The 20486-nt window shown below is 37.5% G+C and overlaps 1 protein-coding gene across 7 annotated transcripts in view; it reads right to left on the bottom strand.

Annotated features, from left to right (window-relative positions):
* Positions 1 to 2859: 2859 nt before the first annotated feature.
* Positions 2860 to 20486, bottom strand: part of LOC111875595 (transcription factor cwo) — a 53348-nt gene continuing 35721 nt past the window's right edge. For 6 of the 7 annotated variants that reach the window (XM_023871948.2, XM_023871947.2, XM_023871950.2 and 3 more), the window contains 4 exons: positions 17269 to 17458; positions 15427 to 15645; positions 8272 to 8520; positions 2860 to 4525 (listed from right to left, as the gene is read on the bottom strand). In XM_023871948.2, coding sequence (XP_023727716.1) covers positions 3543 to 4525; positions 8272 to 8520; positions 15427 to 15645; positions 17269 to 17458 — 1641 coding nt within the window. In that variant the 3' untranslated portion in view covers positions 2860 to 3542. Of the gene's footprint in view, positions 4526 to 7318; positions 7425 to 8271; positions 8521 to 15426; positions 15646 to 17268; positions 17459 to 20486 lie in introns of all 7 variants that reach the window. The other variant, XM_033755880.1, reaches the window with a different exon arrangement.

Raw genomic sequence — 20486 nt, forward strand, 5'->3', positions numbered from 1 at the left:
GCATGTCTTCTGTTGACATGTTACCATATTTGAAATGGGAAAACCACTCGTAGACCTGTGATTTCCCCAAAGCATCATCATTAAAGGCTTGCCGAAGCATCCCAACAGTCTCGGCTGCAGTTTTCCCTAACAGAAAGAAAAATTTCACGCACACTCTTTGTTCCTTCTGGTCGGCCATCTCACTAATCGCCAAAGGGTTGAAACAGGAACGCACACAACAGAGCACCACAGACAAACCACTTAACTCAGACTGACGCCAGCTCACTAACAGTCGCGAAACACCACCTAGCAGCACAACTCGTAACTACAAAGCATGTGCGTGCAACAGGTCGTTTCCGGTTAGTTTTGGGTCCCCCTTCGTATATGCAATAGAGAAAAATTTGAGAAAATGAACTTCAAATATTCTTTTACATATAGTCTGCTTCTCATAGGAATATAATTTTTCATGCATCAATTCCTTGACAACCTTTCTACAAGTACATTTAACTCTGAGAATTTGTATGTCACTTGTGGAAAGACTGTCCCATGTGGCTGTTAGGGGAACAATTCCACACATGTAGGTTACCGATACAATGAGACAGTCACATTCACATACAACTGCTGATTTGTGAGAGGCTAGCATTTGTACATGCTTCAGTTGCTATGATGTCACTCCATCATTCCATATTTTCCATCTCCCCATTCACAGCGTAGGCCAAGCCACTTTTTTCACAACAATTAGGGGTGCAACTATATAATTTTAGGTAATAATTGATTGATTTAAATTTGATTTTATGTTAATATATTCTCTTTACAGTTACAAATATATACATATAGAAAATTATCAGTAGTATACATGTAACGAAATACATGAAATGTCTTTCAATAAAACTAGGATATTTACAAGATCTGGTTTTATAACAGTAAAATTCTTAAAATAATGCAACTCATTCTGAGTGCTCTGTCAGTTCACAATTCTGTACCAACAAATCCTTTCTTGTGACTCACTAACATCTTCACAGCCTGAATTGTCAGTTATTTCATTAAAAACACACACTGAAGGACACTTTAAATGCAAGTAGTGTGTTCTGAATGTTCTATGATCAGTTCATCAGACAATATGTAACAATGCAGCCAACTTATAACTGAATTTCTTACATAGTAATATTACTATCTGTTGCTGCCATAAACAACAACCAAACCATTAGTAACTTTGCTACAGTACGAACATACTTTAAGTACTAAACTTCAGTCAGGTTCTAGTAGCTGCTCATATATTATACATTAATCCTGAGGTTTATCCTAGGGAAGGAGCAACACCAAACATTATAAATTACTTTATATAACAAACATACGTAAAGTAAACAGTGCTATAACTTTTTCCATTTTCCTGTGTCTTATTTTACACATGAGCTTTAGAGCTAAGGCTGGCTCAAGCATAAATCCTAACCCAGGTGATGAGAAATTCCACTCAATCCCACACCCAAAATATAAAACAGGCCATTTCCTCAAACCCTCACCAAAATTAATTACACAAAATTCCCAGACACTGTGAACAAAACCATCATTGTGTCATAAGCACAAGAGACCACTGTAGATCACGGTGCAAGGGCCAAGAAGGCCTACCCCTCATACATTCATTCATCATTGTGTTATAATTCTTGAAAGTCCCTCCTCCCCCATAATATGTTCAGATTACTGCCAATTAATGATCACAATGCGAACAAATGACTAGTAGAAATTAACTTTCATTAAAAAGAGTTAAAAAATGTGGCACTCCAAGCAGATACTTTGTTCACTTTTGCTGCCATGCTGGACCTGCCCAGAGCAAATTGTTCAATTCAAGTTATAACTTCTCATTATATACTATAGGAGTTTCCTATTAACATTTTCAAATAACAAATGAACAATGTGCTCATTCTTGTAGAGTACCTCTCTATAGTCATGTACATACAAATAACAATGAACAGGATGGCTAATAACCATTTCTTCCAGCTAGCATCTGAAACATTCTTCAGACTGAGTTACATGACCCACACATTGCAGCCTAGTCATCTTATCTAGTGAAACTACATTACAAGCACATTCTGAGAATTTTAAAAAGTATATATACATTGCAGACTAGTCATCTTATCAAGTGAAACAAATTCTGTATTAGAAATATATTTTGAGAATTTTAAACAGTATAATTATAGTAGTAGGCCTACCTGATATTTGAAATAGGTCAAGATGAGTCGAAATACCACCTTTCCTCCTTTTGAAACATTCCAAAACCATGCCAATGTTTTTAGAGTTATCTAAAATGATGTTAATTCTACAGTTCTTTCTTTCTTTTTCATTACAGGCAGAAAGTTGCAACATAATGTAAAAATTACACAAAGTGCAAACAGAATTATGCAGGAGTCCTTCTCTCTGTAAAAAACAGACTAACCACAGATGTCAGAAGTGTTCTAATCTGGGTAAGAGAAGACACCCCCCCCCCTCCTTCACTTCCAATGCCCTGAGCATAGTTAGTTAGTTAGTTAGTTAGTTATTTAGAGAGGGTGGGTTTCCCCATGCACTGTGACCAGTTTGATCTATTGTGCTTCCCTCTATGATATTCTACCAGTCTCTATACCCTACCGATAAATGGTGCGTACCATCAGTCCCGCTGAGCAAGCAAGTTCAGCCACTTGCTTAGCGGTATCTATAATGCTTCCCCCATCTATCAGAGGCCTTAGAGACTACTGTTGGGCGGCAAACGTCCTGGAATTTGGCTCAGTGATCCCCTTTGGGGATATGAGGTTCTTTTACGTGCCGTAAAGTTACGACACGGGACACACAGCTTAAAGTCCCTCCCGGAGGACTTGTTCCCTGAATTTTTCCGCCCTTAAAATTTCGATGACCTCCACCGGGTATTTGAACCCGCGTACCACGAGTCATGAGGTGGGAACGTTACCTCTAGACTACGGAGGCAGCTATGCCCTGAGCATAACTACGTAATTCATTTCCAACAGAGAACAGGGTGTTCAAAAGGGTATGGTTGACAAAACCAACTCCATATTTTCAGAGTGACATCTGATAACATAACCTTTATGACACATAAAACAGATTATTTTATTTCCACATAGTCGTGTGATTTACGAACTGTCATATCACAGTCTTCTCTATTTCAGCATAAGATATCTAGGACATCCTGCTTCTATTCTGTTTCACAATGGTAGAATTATGCTGCCCATTTATTACACTGAAGTACTACCAGACAAGTTAACTAATAATGGCAATCCAGGCATATTATCCCCTTCACTGAGTTGAGCAAAGACCCAATTATCATAGGTCAAAAATCTATTTTTAGGTCCAAAAAGGATGTGTTAATGAAAGTCACTTCAGACAAACTCTGTGTGATATGGTTTTTAGCAATATCTTTATGGCATTATTTCCTACATTATGAACAGCATGATATACACATAATTACATAAGACTGGTTATAAGCAGGCTGCAATATGCATTTCAACAACAATCATTGAGTTTTAAAGGATCAGTTAGTCCTTAGAATTGTCATGATCAGATGTCTCTGTAACAGATTAATTTCTATCAGGAGAATATAAAGACCACTTAGATATAGGTAGGAAACCATTCAGTTCTTTCTTCCATGATGTAATGGAAGAACAGTGATTAATATGTTGCCTTGAATGATGCTGAGAAATTCTGTGATGCTTTGTTTGCTGAAAGTTGACAGAAATAGTGACAGGATGAAGCACCACTGAGCCTGACACTGATGAAGTGTTTCCATTCTGAAGACCATTAACATGAGGCCCAAATTCAATTTCTGCCAAATAAGGAGCTAGAACTTCAGCATCTAATGTTAATGGTATGTAGAATGAGCCTTTTGAATGTAAAGCGAATATAGGAACTCCATACGAAGAATTAGTCAATGATCTAAGGGGCTGTGGAGGAGTGTGGGCAGGATCTGGAGAAGGGGTGGGTGGGGGATACTTTGAAATAGGAGGGGAAGGTGGAGAAGATGGGATGGAACAGGTTTCACTGTCACGACGTTTCAGATTTGTCACCGAAGACAGTGTAAGTGTACCAGTTCCTGGCATTAGTTCATGCACTGCTTCAAATGAGTAGCGCTTCCTTTTAACACCCACACCATTGTTATTCACTGGAAAGCCACTCATAGGCGTTGACACTTCATCATGATATCCATTATTGTTACCTTCAACATGATGCTCTGCTGTAAATCGCTGTTTAATATTATTCTTGAATTTATACAAGGCTGCAGTTGAACCACCTCCATTTATTCCATTCTGCTCTGGACTGAAATTAGTAGTGCCCATTCCAGAGGAATACTGGAGACTTGATACTGGGTGCAGAGGAGAAGGTGACGGTTGCAACAGCTGATGAGAAACCATTACTGAGGTTGTCTGTGGTATTCTGGTTACTACAGTTGTTGTATGGCTTGCTTGGAGTGATGGTATGTTTGAACATGTTAGCATTTCTCTTAATTGGCTTGGTCCATTAAGGTTTACAACACTATCTTCACAGCAACTGTCATCACCAACTTCTGTAAGCAAAATAATTTTCATTAACAGCTGATGACATGAAATTAACACCTGTATGTCAGATTTTCACCATTTTCAGAAATCAACTGTGGAAGTATGTAGCAAAAAGTAGCATATGGTGCAAACTGTTACATTATTTTCTGCATTGTTCTGTCTAACAAACTCCAATGTGGTTTTGGTTATGAAACTGAAATACCACTCCTGATTTAGTCAAAGTATGATGACTGTTCTTAGCATTATAAAAAACATCAACCTTCTAAGATTCCAAACCCCACTTGGCATTCAGATTTTCAAGTGGTAGTTTTAATCTCTAGCTGTATTATTCAAGAAAAAATATGTGTATCCTTTCTTGACTTCTGATTCTCAATAAAATAAAATTCATGTAACAGAGTAACGACCACTTCATGCACTGAAACATATTATAAATTTTCATCAGAATTTTATAGATTTATTTGTGCTACATTAATGTTATTATTTTAAAAATTTGCTGCAAAATGATAAACTTTACAATATGAATACTTATATACAAAAAGAATGTACCTTCCTTTGATGACTAACCAAGCTATAGTCAGAGCTCCACACTATATTCCATATTTGTTCCAAATTACAATTCATATATTGCTGTGTTGGCTGTGGGCCTAAATTTTCATTCACAAAAGGCACATTTTCATTATACCACACTGAACTTGACTGGAGGAGAGGTGTTTGTTTTGTTGCATAGATCACACCACACACATTTAACACTACTGCACTCAGTTACAATTTGGTTTTGGTGTGCCACAGCTCAGAGTATGGCACAACACAAACTACAGTCATGTTTCTTGCAACTACACACTTTCTTCAGTTGCTTTTTCATTTGGCACACATGACAATGATGCTCTTTTCCTTTATACAGCCCATGCAAGAAATGTTCTACTCGCAGTTAGCTCATTTCAGTCACTGACATACAGGGTTGACCCTCTGGCACACCATGCACTTCAACGGTCTCTTCATGGGCTAGAACAACAAGATCCCCAACTAGCTGTTCCATAATTTCACATCTGTAATACTTCTCCAACAAGATCTGTGTGCAGTGTGTGAATTCAGAATGCTGAGGTCTAACAGATGGAAGAAGATTTCTATTTTTTTGGCCACTTCCAAGTTGTTTTGCTTTTGCTACAGATATTCACCAACCTGTCCCTCAGGTCAACATAATTCATATGGGTATCATGGTCTTCAACGACCAGGAGCTACACAATTTTTCCACCTTCCTTGAAGCTACCCTCCAAAGAAGGAATGTGTGCAAACAGGAAAAGATATTTACTATTTGTCTGTTCTACCAACACACAGCCCTTAGGTTTCCTCATATTCTGGATCCAACGTATCCTCTTTCCTCTGCAATTATTCAGCATATTCTTTCCGTTGTGATGAACCGTAACACATGCTGCTTTTGTGTGCGCCAGGTCCTTCTGTTTTCCAAGGTGACCACTCATGTCATATGTGTACCCATATCTGTCACAAAGTCAAATCTGTTTATGTTTTTTGGAATGTACAGAGACACAACTTTCATCATGAATTTCATCATTGCTTAATCCACTGCCATATATACTGTTGGATGGTACAGATCTTAAAATTTTGAATCTAGGGCATCAAATGTTCCTCTGATTTTCCGTAATGTCATAATCATGATCTCTTCTGTCTTGATGATTTCTAATTGTCCGTGAAATGCAAATATTTTAGAATCTTATGCGAAAGCTCATATGGCATTGTACTGGAATAAAAAGGAATATGATGAGAGTTTCATCTTTCATTCAACACAGTTTCATATTAGGCCTGTGGTCATTACCTGCTTTAACTATAGTTAAGAAAAAATGTACATACATCCTTCATTCTCATTTCCCGTGAATCAAAAAAGTCTGATCTGTTTCTTGCTTGGGCATCATGCTGTATATAGCAGTTGCTCTCTCATACAAAAACTGGAATGGCTTTAAAATACAGAAGAAGAAATTGTGAGGTTATGAACTCTCAGAAATACTGGATGTAGCAATTATGTTTGGCCAATTTTGTTCTCCCACAAAGTGAAGCACATTTGCTGTCTCAGAGGGAAATTTATGGATCACTTTAAATCCCTATCTTTTCTTTCAGAAGACGCTGGATCTTCGAGTGGTGTATCACTCACTTCTTCTGAGTCGCATGCTGTTCATCAACATCATCCTGTGCACATGCTAAATCAGATAATAACCATGTGTACTTCGACACTCCTGCTATACTGACTGCAGTTCACAGCTCTACTGAAAGTATAAGTGTGGCAACGAAATCAACATAAAATGGAAACGAATCTGCTACAGCACACTACAATATAATTCTAACCAAAAACTTTACATACTTCCCTTTCCATATTTTTCTTCTGCTACATGTATATTTCCAGGTCTGAACAGCATTCTTAGGCTTCTAGATGCTGGAAAGGGACAGGGAAGAAATGTTTCTTCTGGTTGAGTTCTTAGTACATTTCTGCTAGTGTTCAGGACAGATGCTTATAAGGGAAAATAATATTAAACTGTAGCATCCTGTTGAACTCTGTAGATCTGACTCTGCACTCCACTTTTCTGCCCTTTATGTGCAAATGTCTGTTAGGACAAAAAATGTAGGGCCAATAAGACGACAGAATATTAACCGACGTTGCATTTAGGCAGCAAAAAAGCGGAACACAAAATCAGATCGCAGGAAAATAATTCTGATACATGGGCTATTTATATAATGATGCTGCAAACCCGGGTAAAGTAAAATGGCATGATTCATTTGGGTTAAACAGTTACACATGCAGCTAGAGGGGCTCCTCAATAAAATCAGATGTGACTGTTAATATATCAGAAGTTTTGCTGCTTGACATGATGCTTGGGTGTTGATATTGTGACATGATATCTGAAAACCGGAATAGCAGACCCAGAAAAGTTGTCTGGTGCTAGAAAACGGCAGGCAAACACGTTTACATGGCAACCAAAACACACTCCCACATTAACAATACCAAAGCCATTACTAGGCAAAAGCCCACTTAACACATCTCTCAACATTGGAGGAATACTTGGAAGCAGTATTCTCTGTTCGGTCTGCACTGAGACTGTGTAATGAGAATCGGTCAGAGGAAGCAGTTAGCAGTGTAGTTCGTGGCTGGCTGTGAAAAATCTCCACTGTCAGCAGACTTAACAAAGCAATGCCTAGTGAAGACATTATAAACTGAGAAAACTTAGTAATCACTCTAGTGACTTGTAGTGTGTGTACATTAGTGAGAGTGTTATACTTATTTGTAGTTATGAGTCATGACAGTTCGATAAATCCAAACCCCCTGTCTAGTCACTAACATTAATTGCAATATTACTGTATTATTGTATAGATACTATGTATTCTAACTTGATTTGTTCCATATCCTATGGTGTCTCACCTGTACTGGATTTACGGAAGGTAAATAAATTCAATTCAATTCAATTCAATTCAATATGCTAGTCATTTATCCTTAAAAGTTATTGAAAGAGATTCACAAGAGAAATGCAACAATATTCTAGGGGAAGGAAGCTACAGTTTATTGACATTTTTATTTACATACTATTTTAAACAAGGTAAGATATTCAGGAAGGGAAATTCTTTCTCTCAGTGTTTCAAACGTGAGTACATGGTTGTGAATCCAAATTACTATCAATATAATTTCGTGGTTTCTTTGTAATAAATATTGGGTTACAGGATATCTGGACAATAAACTTGTACAGCTTAATACCTGCTGAAGGAAGAGCAATAACAGCCTGGGCTGGAACAGTAGGAATGTCACTGGCTATTCCGGAATCCTTGTTCTCTGTTCGTCCAGAATCACTACAGGAACCAGAATTAGGGGAACCTGAACTGAGGCCAGACGATCCAGAAGGAATGGTACTACCATGACGATTGCTGTAGCCACCACTCCCACTGCTATTGGATGATGTGCTTGTTGTTTCACCATGATGTGCCCGAGGAAAATTCAACCGGTCACCTATGAACGGGCAATTTAGTAGAATCATATATACACACGTTCTTTTTTATAATGTACTTGCTGTTTCATATTTACATATATGTGGAAAATTTAATAGCATCTACAAAAGAGGAACACAACTGAATCACAAAGTTATATTCCTTATGTTTAATTCTTCCACATGTTGTTGACTCTACAGGCTTCTGCCTGGCAAAGGTAAAGGAAACAATTTCTGACTCATATTCTGTCAGTATTAGCTGGTGAATTTGATTTGTGTAAACAACACAGCAGGCCATGAATAAACACGGAAATACTAAGAATCTCCTTTCGCAAGATAAACAGGCAGCACAGGATCAGCCACCTCCAAGAATAACAATAGGAGAAGTGACACGAACCTGTATGGTTTATAAATTTTAAGCGTTCATTCATTTCCTTTATTTTCCATATATCCATACAGGCAAAAATCCTAGGATGTGGAAATAGTCCATTTGATTATAGATGTATACATGTAATAGATTACATAAGTCACACAACTAAAATAACACACACACACACCAGTTAACTAACATAGGCAATATAANTTGAACACTGTGTACATTGTGCATTTAAGACATTATATGTGTATGTATATAATTTAACACCTATTGTAATAGTAGTTTCCCGAAAAAGTATTGATGCCCTCTGAGGATGATCCGTATGGATCGAAACATGTAAGGGTGATGAGTCTTCAAATGATAAAACTTAAATAGTCACATTAGACGGTGTTATTTTTGTCTTTGTCTTTGTATTAGCCAGTATTCCTAATTCCATCTCCCACCCAACCCCCAAAGGGAATCTACTGAAATGTGTAACACTCAGAAACAGTCGAAGATGGATTAAATACTTTCTTAACAGAGCCACCCACACCTACCAGGTACCTAATAAGTACATAAATCCAAGGACCATTTTAGACATTTACCTTAAAGAAGGTAATTGTGAGATTTACCCAAATGTTGGATTCAGTTACAAAGCAGCATGGCTCAAGCATAAAAATCAATAATATACATTACATATGACTGTAAAGCATAAGACAAAGAATAATGATAGAGACGATAGCCTGAAATTCCCCACATTCAATATATCTACAACTCATGAACTTTAGATCTTCAGATAGGAGATCAATCATTGTCAATTACTTTTTCAGTCACTTGCATTATATATTCTGGGAATTCAGTATAACTCTTTCTACCAGTAATTTCTGTTACCCACATTAATACCTTGTTTCTTTATCTCACTAAGTGTACTACCAAACTTAGAACTTAATTCAATTAATTTAATGTATGCATATATTTACAAAAAAGGGCATTATGTTTTCTAAGCACCATTCACAAAGTGAATTTTTCTTGCTGCTTTATCATTAATACAAAAAATATACACAAGAGAGGCTGCAAAATGTAAGATGAACATCACATTTCCATTTGGCAACCTTGCATTATGGCACTTGGTCTTACAATTCACATTACTGGGTGGTATGGTTGCTATGTTAGTTTTTATGTGTCTCAGAACCTGTTCTATACAAGGACTCTCTGATTCCACTCACAACCAACTGGTTTCTACCAACTGAAACTTCATGGTTATTGTCCACAGATCAACTTGACAAATCTCTGATTATTAAATATATAACTTATTCTTAACTTTGGTTACAATGAGCTTACTGCTTAATTTTGAAAAAGCATTAGATAGTTTAAGACAACATAATAAACGGCCAAGTACTGAAAAATAAAACAAAATCTTAAAAACAGATTATACATTTTTTGTACTAAGAACATATGTGGTAAACTGAACTCATTATGGGGGAGGTCATGTCCATTCACATCTTTCTTCTCTGTAACTTCTAAACATATTCTGAATTAAGATGTATCGGGGTGTACACTAAAAGTTGTCACGTGGATTTTATTATACGTGTATGTTCAGATTAGTGGTAACAGTCATGATTATATGTAACTTCTCTGTTAATACAGTGCAAGTAGATAATCAATCAATAAAATGGCCCTTGTAGGTTTCAAATTGTGAACGTTCACAAGGTAATATGGCTGATCTATACTGATCATGCATTGCACTTTTACAATGACATATGTGCAGCCCAACTGGCTCAGCACTGCAACATTAAAGAGCTAAATGCCTTTCCTCCAAGACAACATACAGAAGCTGGAGCAGTAGAAGATTCATGTCCTTCTATATAGATATGTATTATGCTTTCCTGTTGAGAGTTATTTATAAACATCAACCCTAGGAGGGTCATTGCTAGTCTGAAAAGAACAAGTTTCATTCCATAATCATGCGATTCACTCATACATGGCTTTGTCAGCTGTGACACAGCTGCAACAGGAGGAAGATAAATTAAATGTCATACTAAATAAATACAGCAATACCTCCCATAGTCCTGCTTTGATCAGTCCGGATTCACTATAGTCCGGTTTGAAACTTTAATTTATATACTAATTACACCTTTTTCTTCTTCTTTGTGCAAGTGATCCAACTGCTGGTGACTGAGACTAATAAGTACTACAAGTACAACCACTATTTAGGCATACTTAACAATAACAGATGGTCATGATTTCATCACATGATTGTAAAAGAGACGCAGGCCCTTCTGGCTATAATACTCATATAATAGTTAGTACATGATGTCAGAAATATAATGAATGATTATTAATCCACTCCTGAACAGCTGCACACACAATTTTATGGCAACATTATGAAATGCAACAGAACTGAAATGCCTACATTTCTGCAGTAATATGAATCAACAAGACAAGATTTACAAGAAGTTCTGGTTAGAACTAATCACTCACTTTCCTTTGTTAAAAAACACATCACACAGAAAACAACTTGTCCAACAATTCTTCTATTGGTGCGTGTGTATTCATTGCTGCAGTAATGTTTCTACTGAGTCACTGCCTAGCAATAATAGGGGGATATATATATAGACACACAGACTGACGGGATGGATTTATGAAGTATGAAGTTCAGATGGGCTCAGGTGCCATGATATACTTACCAAGTTCCAAAAAGATTGGTTCAGGCATTCAAATGTTAATAGGGGGAGGATTCAGAGATACATTGACTGCATGGTGATCTCATAAGCCTACTTCACTTTTACAAAGAAAGGAAAATAGGCTAATAAGAACTACTGACAGACTTAAAAAGAACTAAGCTCTATCTGAAGTCCACAGTGAGGCCTATGTTAAATTTTGAAGTTCATCTTTAACCTCTGGCCATGGATGAAGTCACTGTGCTCTTCAAAGCGGATGTTATTTTCAAGTAATACGTTCCGATGAAATGTAAGGACTTCAGCATAAAGATTTAAGAGTCATGCTACAGCCCTAACTTTCTTATGTAATGAATGCACATTTGAGAAATGCAACTACTATCCTAGTGAAAATCTAACTAGGAGAGCAGATTGGGAGGCCACAAAACTACAATTTCTTTCCTCTTATAACCTACAAGCAAGAGCTAGAAAATGGTGTGGAACTGGCAGAGAAAATGGTAACAGGATACTAGGGTCTTTGACAATAAAACACTAAAACTGAAACAGAATGACATATGTGCTAGGATGAGAGGTAAATGATAACAATGCTCTGGAAAGACAAGCAATATATTTTGTGACATGTTGACCCCTACCTCCCCAGCGGTACGTGGCGGTAACGTAACGCTCGCGTTCTTACGGTAATAGGCGAGTTCCCGCCCCGCCACTCCCCTCCGCGGTGACGTCACCGAGGGATATCGCGGTCGCTAGGCAACGCGAGTCAACAGCGGCGACGTTACGATAGTAACAGCGGTTACCTCCGCTAGCGTTACATAGCAACACAGCGCCAGGCAAAGAGGGTGCCTATTACGCGGCCGTTTTCCGTATGGTCCGATCGAGGCTACATGAGGCGCAGCGAAGGCTATTCAAAGTCAGTTCTAATGTGGCTACCAGCGAGTTGTACTGTAACAGTCGCCGAGTCAAGACGTAAAGTCAGCCAGTCAGTTGTATTCTGGTATTTGGAGTGTACTAATTGTGATACTGCAGATAGCAGTAATCGTAAATCTGTAATTTGGGTGATTGTGAGAGCGGATGTGAAATAAAATTCGCTACATCGAATACATCGAGAATTTATTTGTCGCGATATACGCCCGATACGCGACAATATGTTGACAAATAAGACAATCAGCCCATGGGCTATATCAACAAAGGGGACAAAATGACTAATAATTATTCAATTAATCTGAGAGCGTGGAAATGAACATAAAATAATATTTCCATCAATTAGATCTAACTGTATTTAACCCTTACAACATTTTATCATCCTGTGGTAGCACAGGTGACAGTCAAAATGTCATCAGACTTTGTAGGGACCCATGCTTTTTTTATATTTCCATTGAAAGGTATTCTTAACCACCGCTCAGTCATGCTATGGGAAGGAAAACATTTAGATAAATGTAATTGCTGTAGATTTAGTTTACACATAACACTTTTTTAAATTTTAGGTTCTCACTACATTGTGTCCCATCCAAGAAAATTAAGTCATAACATGGCACTTTGTTTTATTTCAGTATTCTTCAGTCTCTTTCTGAAAGAACAACTTCTGTACTAGTAAGAGACATCATTACAGAATTCAGAAGTGTATTTCCTTTCAAATACAGAGTGTACAGTTTATTGTTAGACTGGTTCCTGCAGCTGACATGGAATTCTTCTTGCACAGACTCTGTCAAAGCCAATAATTTTAGCTTATATTTCTGCTGTAGCTTAACTTGCCTTATTTTATACAAGATCCTCAAAGTGACAACCCTGCACTTCTAAGCATGCTTCATATAGTGGTAATATTTCTTAGAGACACACTGAAGCTGCTGTATAGGAAAAGCAGAAATTTCATGCATAACATTTCCTTGAAGTTCCTCCAGAGAGCACAGGTAGTTTACACAAACAATTTCCTTGTGGGGCCACAATCCTCGACCTACAACTTAACTGCCAAAGATATTGTGCCTAATGCAGCCATAGAATTGTGTATTATATGTGCCACTGCATAGGCTTCCATTAAATGCCTGTATGACTGTACAATTTTCCATCATCAATTAATCAAAGGATGACAGAATCAATTTAACGTAAAGGTCAGAATTCATATTTTTTTTAACAAAAGTACATAGCACTATTTATCCTCTGCACACTAACCGCATGCCAAACCTAAACTTTTAAAACATTTGTAACACTTCATGAACAGCACGAGGATCTTCTGTGTCCCAATGTCCATCATTTTTGCTGTCTACCTAAGCACTTAAACTGAACAACATCCCATCAAACTAAATTGTAAGTTCTGGATCAAGAAGTTCACTGAATACCAACATCTGAAACCACCTACAGCACTGAAAAATATGGGGACAAAAGACTATACATTGCTGTAGTTTTTCAAGGCCAAAATATCAGCAACTTTGTACCAATGTGAGCTGTACGTTTTGCAAACCCACAATGAAGAGCCAAAAGACATAATGGCATCTTCAGACTTACTTCTAATAAAGTACCAACACCATCCAGTTTTTCTTCAGTCAGCATCTGTTTCTTTTTGTTTTCCTTCTTGTCCCTCAACAATCCTGTAGTAATTTCATTATGATATAGTGAATCACTGCTTTACACATGGCACTGTGTTGTCAGAATACTTCCTATGAAACTTCCTATTACACATACATTTCCTCCATGGAAAACTTCATACAGAGGTGTGATATTTGTCAATACTCCAATAGACAACCACTTCGGAAAGTTTGTGGACCCTGAAAATGGCCGTTCGTTCCACTGCGGTAGATAGTTTTATGGCCGTTTGGCAGGTCTGTCTGGCCGGTGAAGTAGGGCTGTGTGCACCGGTAGAAATAGATGTTGGCTATGGTGTGTTGGCTAATGTTGTGGCAGCTGAGTTAGTTGTCTGGTCGCAGTGTGGCAGTTGCCAGAAGTTGCCTGGTCACTGAGCGTGGTTGCTGGAAGACATCTGGTCGCGGAGCGCGGTTGCTGGAGTGGCGGCAGCTGCACCAGTTGCCCGGTGTGTTGGGCATGACCGCTGGAGAGCCGAGGCAGCCGTCCCTGACACAGTGAAGAGTCGATGACTCCAAAGACCGATCGCTCTGGACTAAATGTGATGGCTGACTGGCTGATGTGGTCACCGATGATTGCAAGCTTTGGGCTCTGCCTTTTATACCATGCTTGATGGAGGATGCTGATTGCCTAGCGTACGTTATGAATTAATGTGAGCTATCGAGCACTGTTTAAATACGAGTGCAGCCAGCGATGTGATTGGTTAGAGCACGTGATGATCTGCAAGTTGGTGCTGTATAAATATGAGAGCTGACAGCAATGCGCTATTGACTTAGGAGTGAGTGTTGTCCGTTGATGGGCGAAACAGCATGATAGTATGTGGGATGTTCCCACAGAGGTTCTGCATATAAGTAATTTACGTTCAACACTATATTTCAGAACAATGCAAACTGTACTTGTTTGTGTCTCAAGGACAACTAATCATGCTATAACATGCAGCACTACTGAGATAAGCAAGCAAGCAAGCAAGCACTGGGTGTCTACGTGATGGTTCAGTGGCCAGCAGTGGACAGTCAAAGACAAACAAATTTTGAGCCACCTGGTATAAGGATAAGCCAGATTTCGTGTACATTTCATTAGAGTATTTATCAGAAATATTTCCAAAGATACACATATCTTTTCAGTACTAATAGCATTACCATTCAAAACACAAAATTTAGAATTTGGCTGCCAGCTCCCATGACTTAAGTCCCAAAAAATCCATGACCTATAAGTTAAAAAATATCAATGTATCTTGTTAAACATTTCTCCAAATTAGTCGCTGATGGATGGAAATTATTTTCTTGTGCTTGAAAATCAGGACTAGGATTCGTTCTTCAGCTCACCTCTGAGGATCTTGTCACAATGTTTCTGAAGATGGTTGATAAGTTGAACACAGAGTGGGTCACCAGCAAAGAAGCCCTCAACTTCAACGAGAAAATGCATTGCCTCTGATAGACACTCTTGATACCCAAGTCGATAATGCTCAATTATTATGGGCCCTCCAGTTGGATGCTGTTCATTTCCATCTTCGCAGTTCTGTTGCTGTGCTAGTTCACATGTGTCTGCAAGATGCAATAATACCAATATACCAAAAAGAAAACAGGCTGATACTGCATGATGATATGAATTTTGAGTCTTTCTTGGTCAGTAAGCTTGCTGTTATCTGGTATTAAAAAAAGGACCATGTTTATAAAGTTATTCAAAAACAAATCTGTGGTGCACACATATTCATCTCCCATACAGTAGTTCTCCTAGCCACCACTAGCAGTATTACCTGCCATCCTCCCTCACTCAGATGCCATTAGAGTATAGGCTGGTTGAATCTGTAACTGCTTTACTGTATATGCATTAGAAATCCTTCAACTATCAACCTCTGTCATGTAACAAGACTCACACAAAAATTCTATAGCACAAATGTGTTGTTTTGTCTATGTATAGTGTGCCTGGGTTTCTGTAACAGTATGTCTCACGTAACCAGCAAATCTCATTCCCCACAGATGCCGCACGAGGCGTTTACTGCAATTATGTGCTTCACATCATTAAACTATATTCCTTTGAAGAGTATACAGGAAATGTCAACAAAATATAGATCCTCACTAATTAATATCAAATATTCTAAAACAAAAATTGCATCTTTTTTTCCAGATTATTCATTCCTGAAAATGCGATGATTTCTAGACAACCAAGTCATCATCTGTGAAGTTTATGTATGTATTATGGGTAGGCATGACTAGAAAAAATCTGCCTAAGTTCATACTAGTTCAAAAGCTCATTGTTATGAATATATACAGTTTTCTTTTTTCTAGAGCTATGCAATGGTGTACCATCTGAATGTCTTTTCTATCAAAAGGAACTTAAAATTATAAAAACTGAAATGTGTGACTACAAGCGTGATGGAATATCAGAGTTTTACATAAAGATAAGCAATTTATTAGTACTATTTTTGTGAAAAACACAAAACACGGTCTTCCTTCCACTATTAATCACATCTAGTGATCCTGCTTGTAATCTAGAAAAGAAGAATATAAGACTGATTAACTCTCAATACCAAAACTACTTTCTTCAAATGACCTTTTGATGTGTCACATCTGTTGCAGTCTAAAAACAGAAATGCTATGTTAATTCATTAACAGTGAGTCAATCTCTTTAGCTGCGGTTCCTTTAAGCTCCAAGCCAATCTAATCAGTACAAGACACACAAAGGGTTACAAATTATAGTCACATACTGCAGTCTGTTTAAATTTACATCATAAGATGTGGCCTTTTTGGTAATGACACTGTGTAATCTAGCAGAATGTTACCAGTGTTTTGGGGGAACATACTGCCTTCGTTTTTCAAGCACATGCCAGAAGACCACGTTCTTAACATTCACCACCATGAGAACTTCAGATCTCATAAAATCTGTTTCTTCCATGGTAGTTTGTGAGATTCAACCTTTCTTGTCCTAGAATTGTACCACATGTACGGTAAAGATCTTCTGCTTCCAAGCTCAAAGATCAACACTTACTTAACTTTATGGATATTATCACAGTATATCAGTTTAAAAATCTGAACCATACAAACACGTTCAGTGTCTATAATTTTAAGCTATATTTTGGCAATGAAGAAACATCTTAATTTTAGAAGCTGGTAAATCTGCTTACATCATGAAGCATCATCACGCAGTTTACATACTTGTATACTTACCTATCTGATGGCAAGCATGAGCTTGAAGATGTTTCATGTGTTTAATTGCCATCTCAATTATCTCTGTCTTTTCTACTCTCCCACGTCCTTTCTTGAGGTAGTCTGCAGGGATAAGACGAGACAAGTCAGCCAAACAGTTATTCATGCGGTCCCGTCGACGCTTTTCAATGATACGGTGTGACATTGGATCCTAAAAAATAACAGGAAACACTTTTCAGGAAACGTGGTGATCTAATGCAATTTTCTGTATATCTCTCTTACATATTTTGCAGTGCAGTATCATCAGTTATAAAACAGTAATGTCACAGTAAGTTTTCACCATTTCTCACTGTGCACTGGCAAGCCATACTAAAACAATTCATTAGCAAATTCATAACAAATACAGAAGGTCAGTGAATAACGCAATATATTGAGTTCATAAAAAAATCTAACCAATACTTAGAATTCAAACTGAACTTGCCAACAACTGCTGAAACTGTCAAGATTTTTCTGTTTAAGTTTATTTTGAGAAAAGAAGATTTGGCGGTGAATAAATCAACATTCATGCCAAATGCTCCCTTCACTTATTAATTAAAATATAAAAAAGGGATGTAACACCCCACAGTCCAGTAGAATCAATCAAAGTTTTAGAAGAATGTACTGTGTCCACCTTCAGGGTCAAAAAAAAAATGCCAAGCACATCCATCTGAAATGCTGATGGACTTCTACATGCTTCTACTATGCTACACGGTGCTACATTCCAGAAGAAAGTACTTTTCAGTCACTGCTATGAGAATCTCAGATCCATAATAATAAAAACCAACCTCCAACTAAAATCACTGGTGCAGTTTTGGGAAATGTTATAAATATACTGACTGGCTGCAGCTGATATTTTACGCTGTTTGCTTCAAATATTTGTACATAATAAATGTCAGTAAACTATATTCCAAGAACACATGTAATATTCAAATTACACTAATATCCAAACTAAAATTATTTCTTCTTATTGACTTCAGGCTAGATAAAGATTTATCATCTGGAAACAGTGCATTTATAATGTCTGGTATTACCAGTCACAACCGACCACAATGACTTCCCCCAAGACCAAGAAACACTTCCCTTGAAACAGATATAAAATATAAGTCACGGCAATTACTTTAACACATATTCAACAAATTATGGTGAGGGAAAACTTATGACACATTCTTTGCTTTAGATGCTTCATCTGTGTAGAATAGACAGCAGAAATTGAAAAAGAATTATTATGTATTTTGGTGAAAAACATATGTCTGTGCAGAACTTCCACTACTACAGATTCTCACATGGAATGTTCTAGAAATAATTCCAAAGCTTAATGCCTAATACTAAGAGGTCGCTGGTGTGATATCATCATTCTGAATGTTCATGCTCCAACAGAAGATAAAATTGATGATATAAAGGACAGGTTCTATGAAGAACTAGAACATCTATTTGATAAATTCCCAAAGTACCATATGAAAATTGTTATGAGATTTCAATGCCAAAATGGGTGGGGAAAACATTTCCAAACCAACAACTGCGAATGAGAGTTTAAACGAAATTAGTAATGGTAACAGAGTTAGAGTAGTAAACTTTGCCACATCTACAAATATTACTGTTAGAAGTACGATTTTCCAACATCATAACATTCATAAATTTACTTGTACATCTCCTCATGGGAAGATGCACAATCAAATTGACCATATTTTGATAGATAGGTGATGGGATTCAAGCCTACCTGATGTCTGATCATTCAGGGCAGCAGATTGTGATACTGACCACTACCTGGTAGTGGCAAAGGTGGCAGTGAGTAAAAGAACAATGCACAAGGTTCATATGGAGAGGTTCAATCTCAAGAAATTAAATGGGGTAGAGGGTAAAGAGTAGTATCATGTTGAAATCTCAAGTAGGTTGGCGGCTTTGGAAAACTTGGACACTGAGGTGGATGTTAATAAAACTTGGGAAACTATTAGAGAGAATATAAAAATGTCTGCCAAAGAGAGTCTAGGTTATTATTAACCAAAGAAGCATAAGCCATGGTTCCATGAAGGATGCTCAAAATTATTAGATCAAAGAAAGCAGGCCAAATTGCAATGGTTACAGGATCCAAGCGAGTTAAATGGGGATAATCTGAATAATATAAGATGTGAAACCAGCAGGCATTTCAGGAACAAAAAGAGGGAATATCTGAAGGACAAAATTGATGAGCTTGCAATGAACAGTAAGAACAAGAATATTAGAGACCTGTATAGAGGAATAAATGACTTTATGAGGGGTTACCAGCCTAGCAGTAACTTAGTGAAGGATGAGAATGGTGATCTGCTTGCAGATTCCCACAACATTTTGAATAGGTGGAGGAACTACTTCTCTGTTATTGAATGTACATAGGGTCAGTGATGTTAGGCAGACAGAAATCAATACAGCTGAGCCGTTAATACCTGATCCTAGCCCTTCTGAGGTTGAAAGTGCTATTGAAAAATTGAAACGGTATACATCGCCAGGTAGTGATCAAACTCCGACAGAACTTATTCAAGAAGGAGGTGAAATATTACGTTCTAAGATCCACAATCTAATTATGTCTATTTGGCATAAGGAAAAATTGCCTGATCAGTGGAAGGAGACTATTATTATGTCAGTTCACAAGAAGGGTGACAAAACTGGCTGTTATAATTATTGGGGGATATCACTGCTATCAATTTAATATAAAATTTTATCCAATATTCTTCTCTCAAGGTTAAGTCCATACATAGACGAAATTACTGGGGATCATCAGTGTAGATTTTGATGTAACAGATCAACTAGTGATCAGATCCCTTGCATTTGTCAGCTATTGGAGAAAATATGGGAGTAGAATGACACAGTGCATCTATTCATAGTCTTCAAGAAAATCAATGATTTAGTTAGGAGGGAAGTATTGTACAATATTCTATTAGAGTTTGGGGTACCATGAAACTAGTTAGGTTGATTAAAATGTGTTTAAACGAAACGTATAGCAAAGTCCGTATAGGTAAACATCTGTCTGATAATATTCTTATCCAGAATGGTCTAAAATGAGATGATTTATCGCCACTCCTCTTCAACTTTGATTTAGAATGTGCCATTAGGAATGTCCAGGAAAATCAGGCGGGACTGTAATCAAATGGGACACATCAGCTGCTGGTCTATGCTGATGATGTGAATCTACTTGGTGATAGTACAGATACCATAAAGAAAAAACAGAC

Source organism: Cryptotermes secundus, unplaced genomic scaffold, assembly GCF_002891405.2.
Source record: "Cryptotermes secundus unplaced genomic scaffold, Csec_1.0 scaffold50, whole genome shotgun sequence".
NCBI classification, from domain to species: Eukaryota; Metazoa; Arthropoda; class Insecta; order Blattodea; family Kalotermitidae; genus Cryptotermes; species Cryptotermes secundus.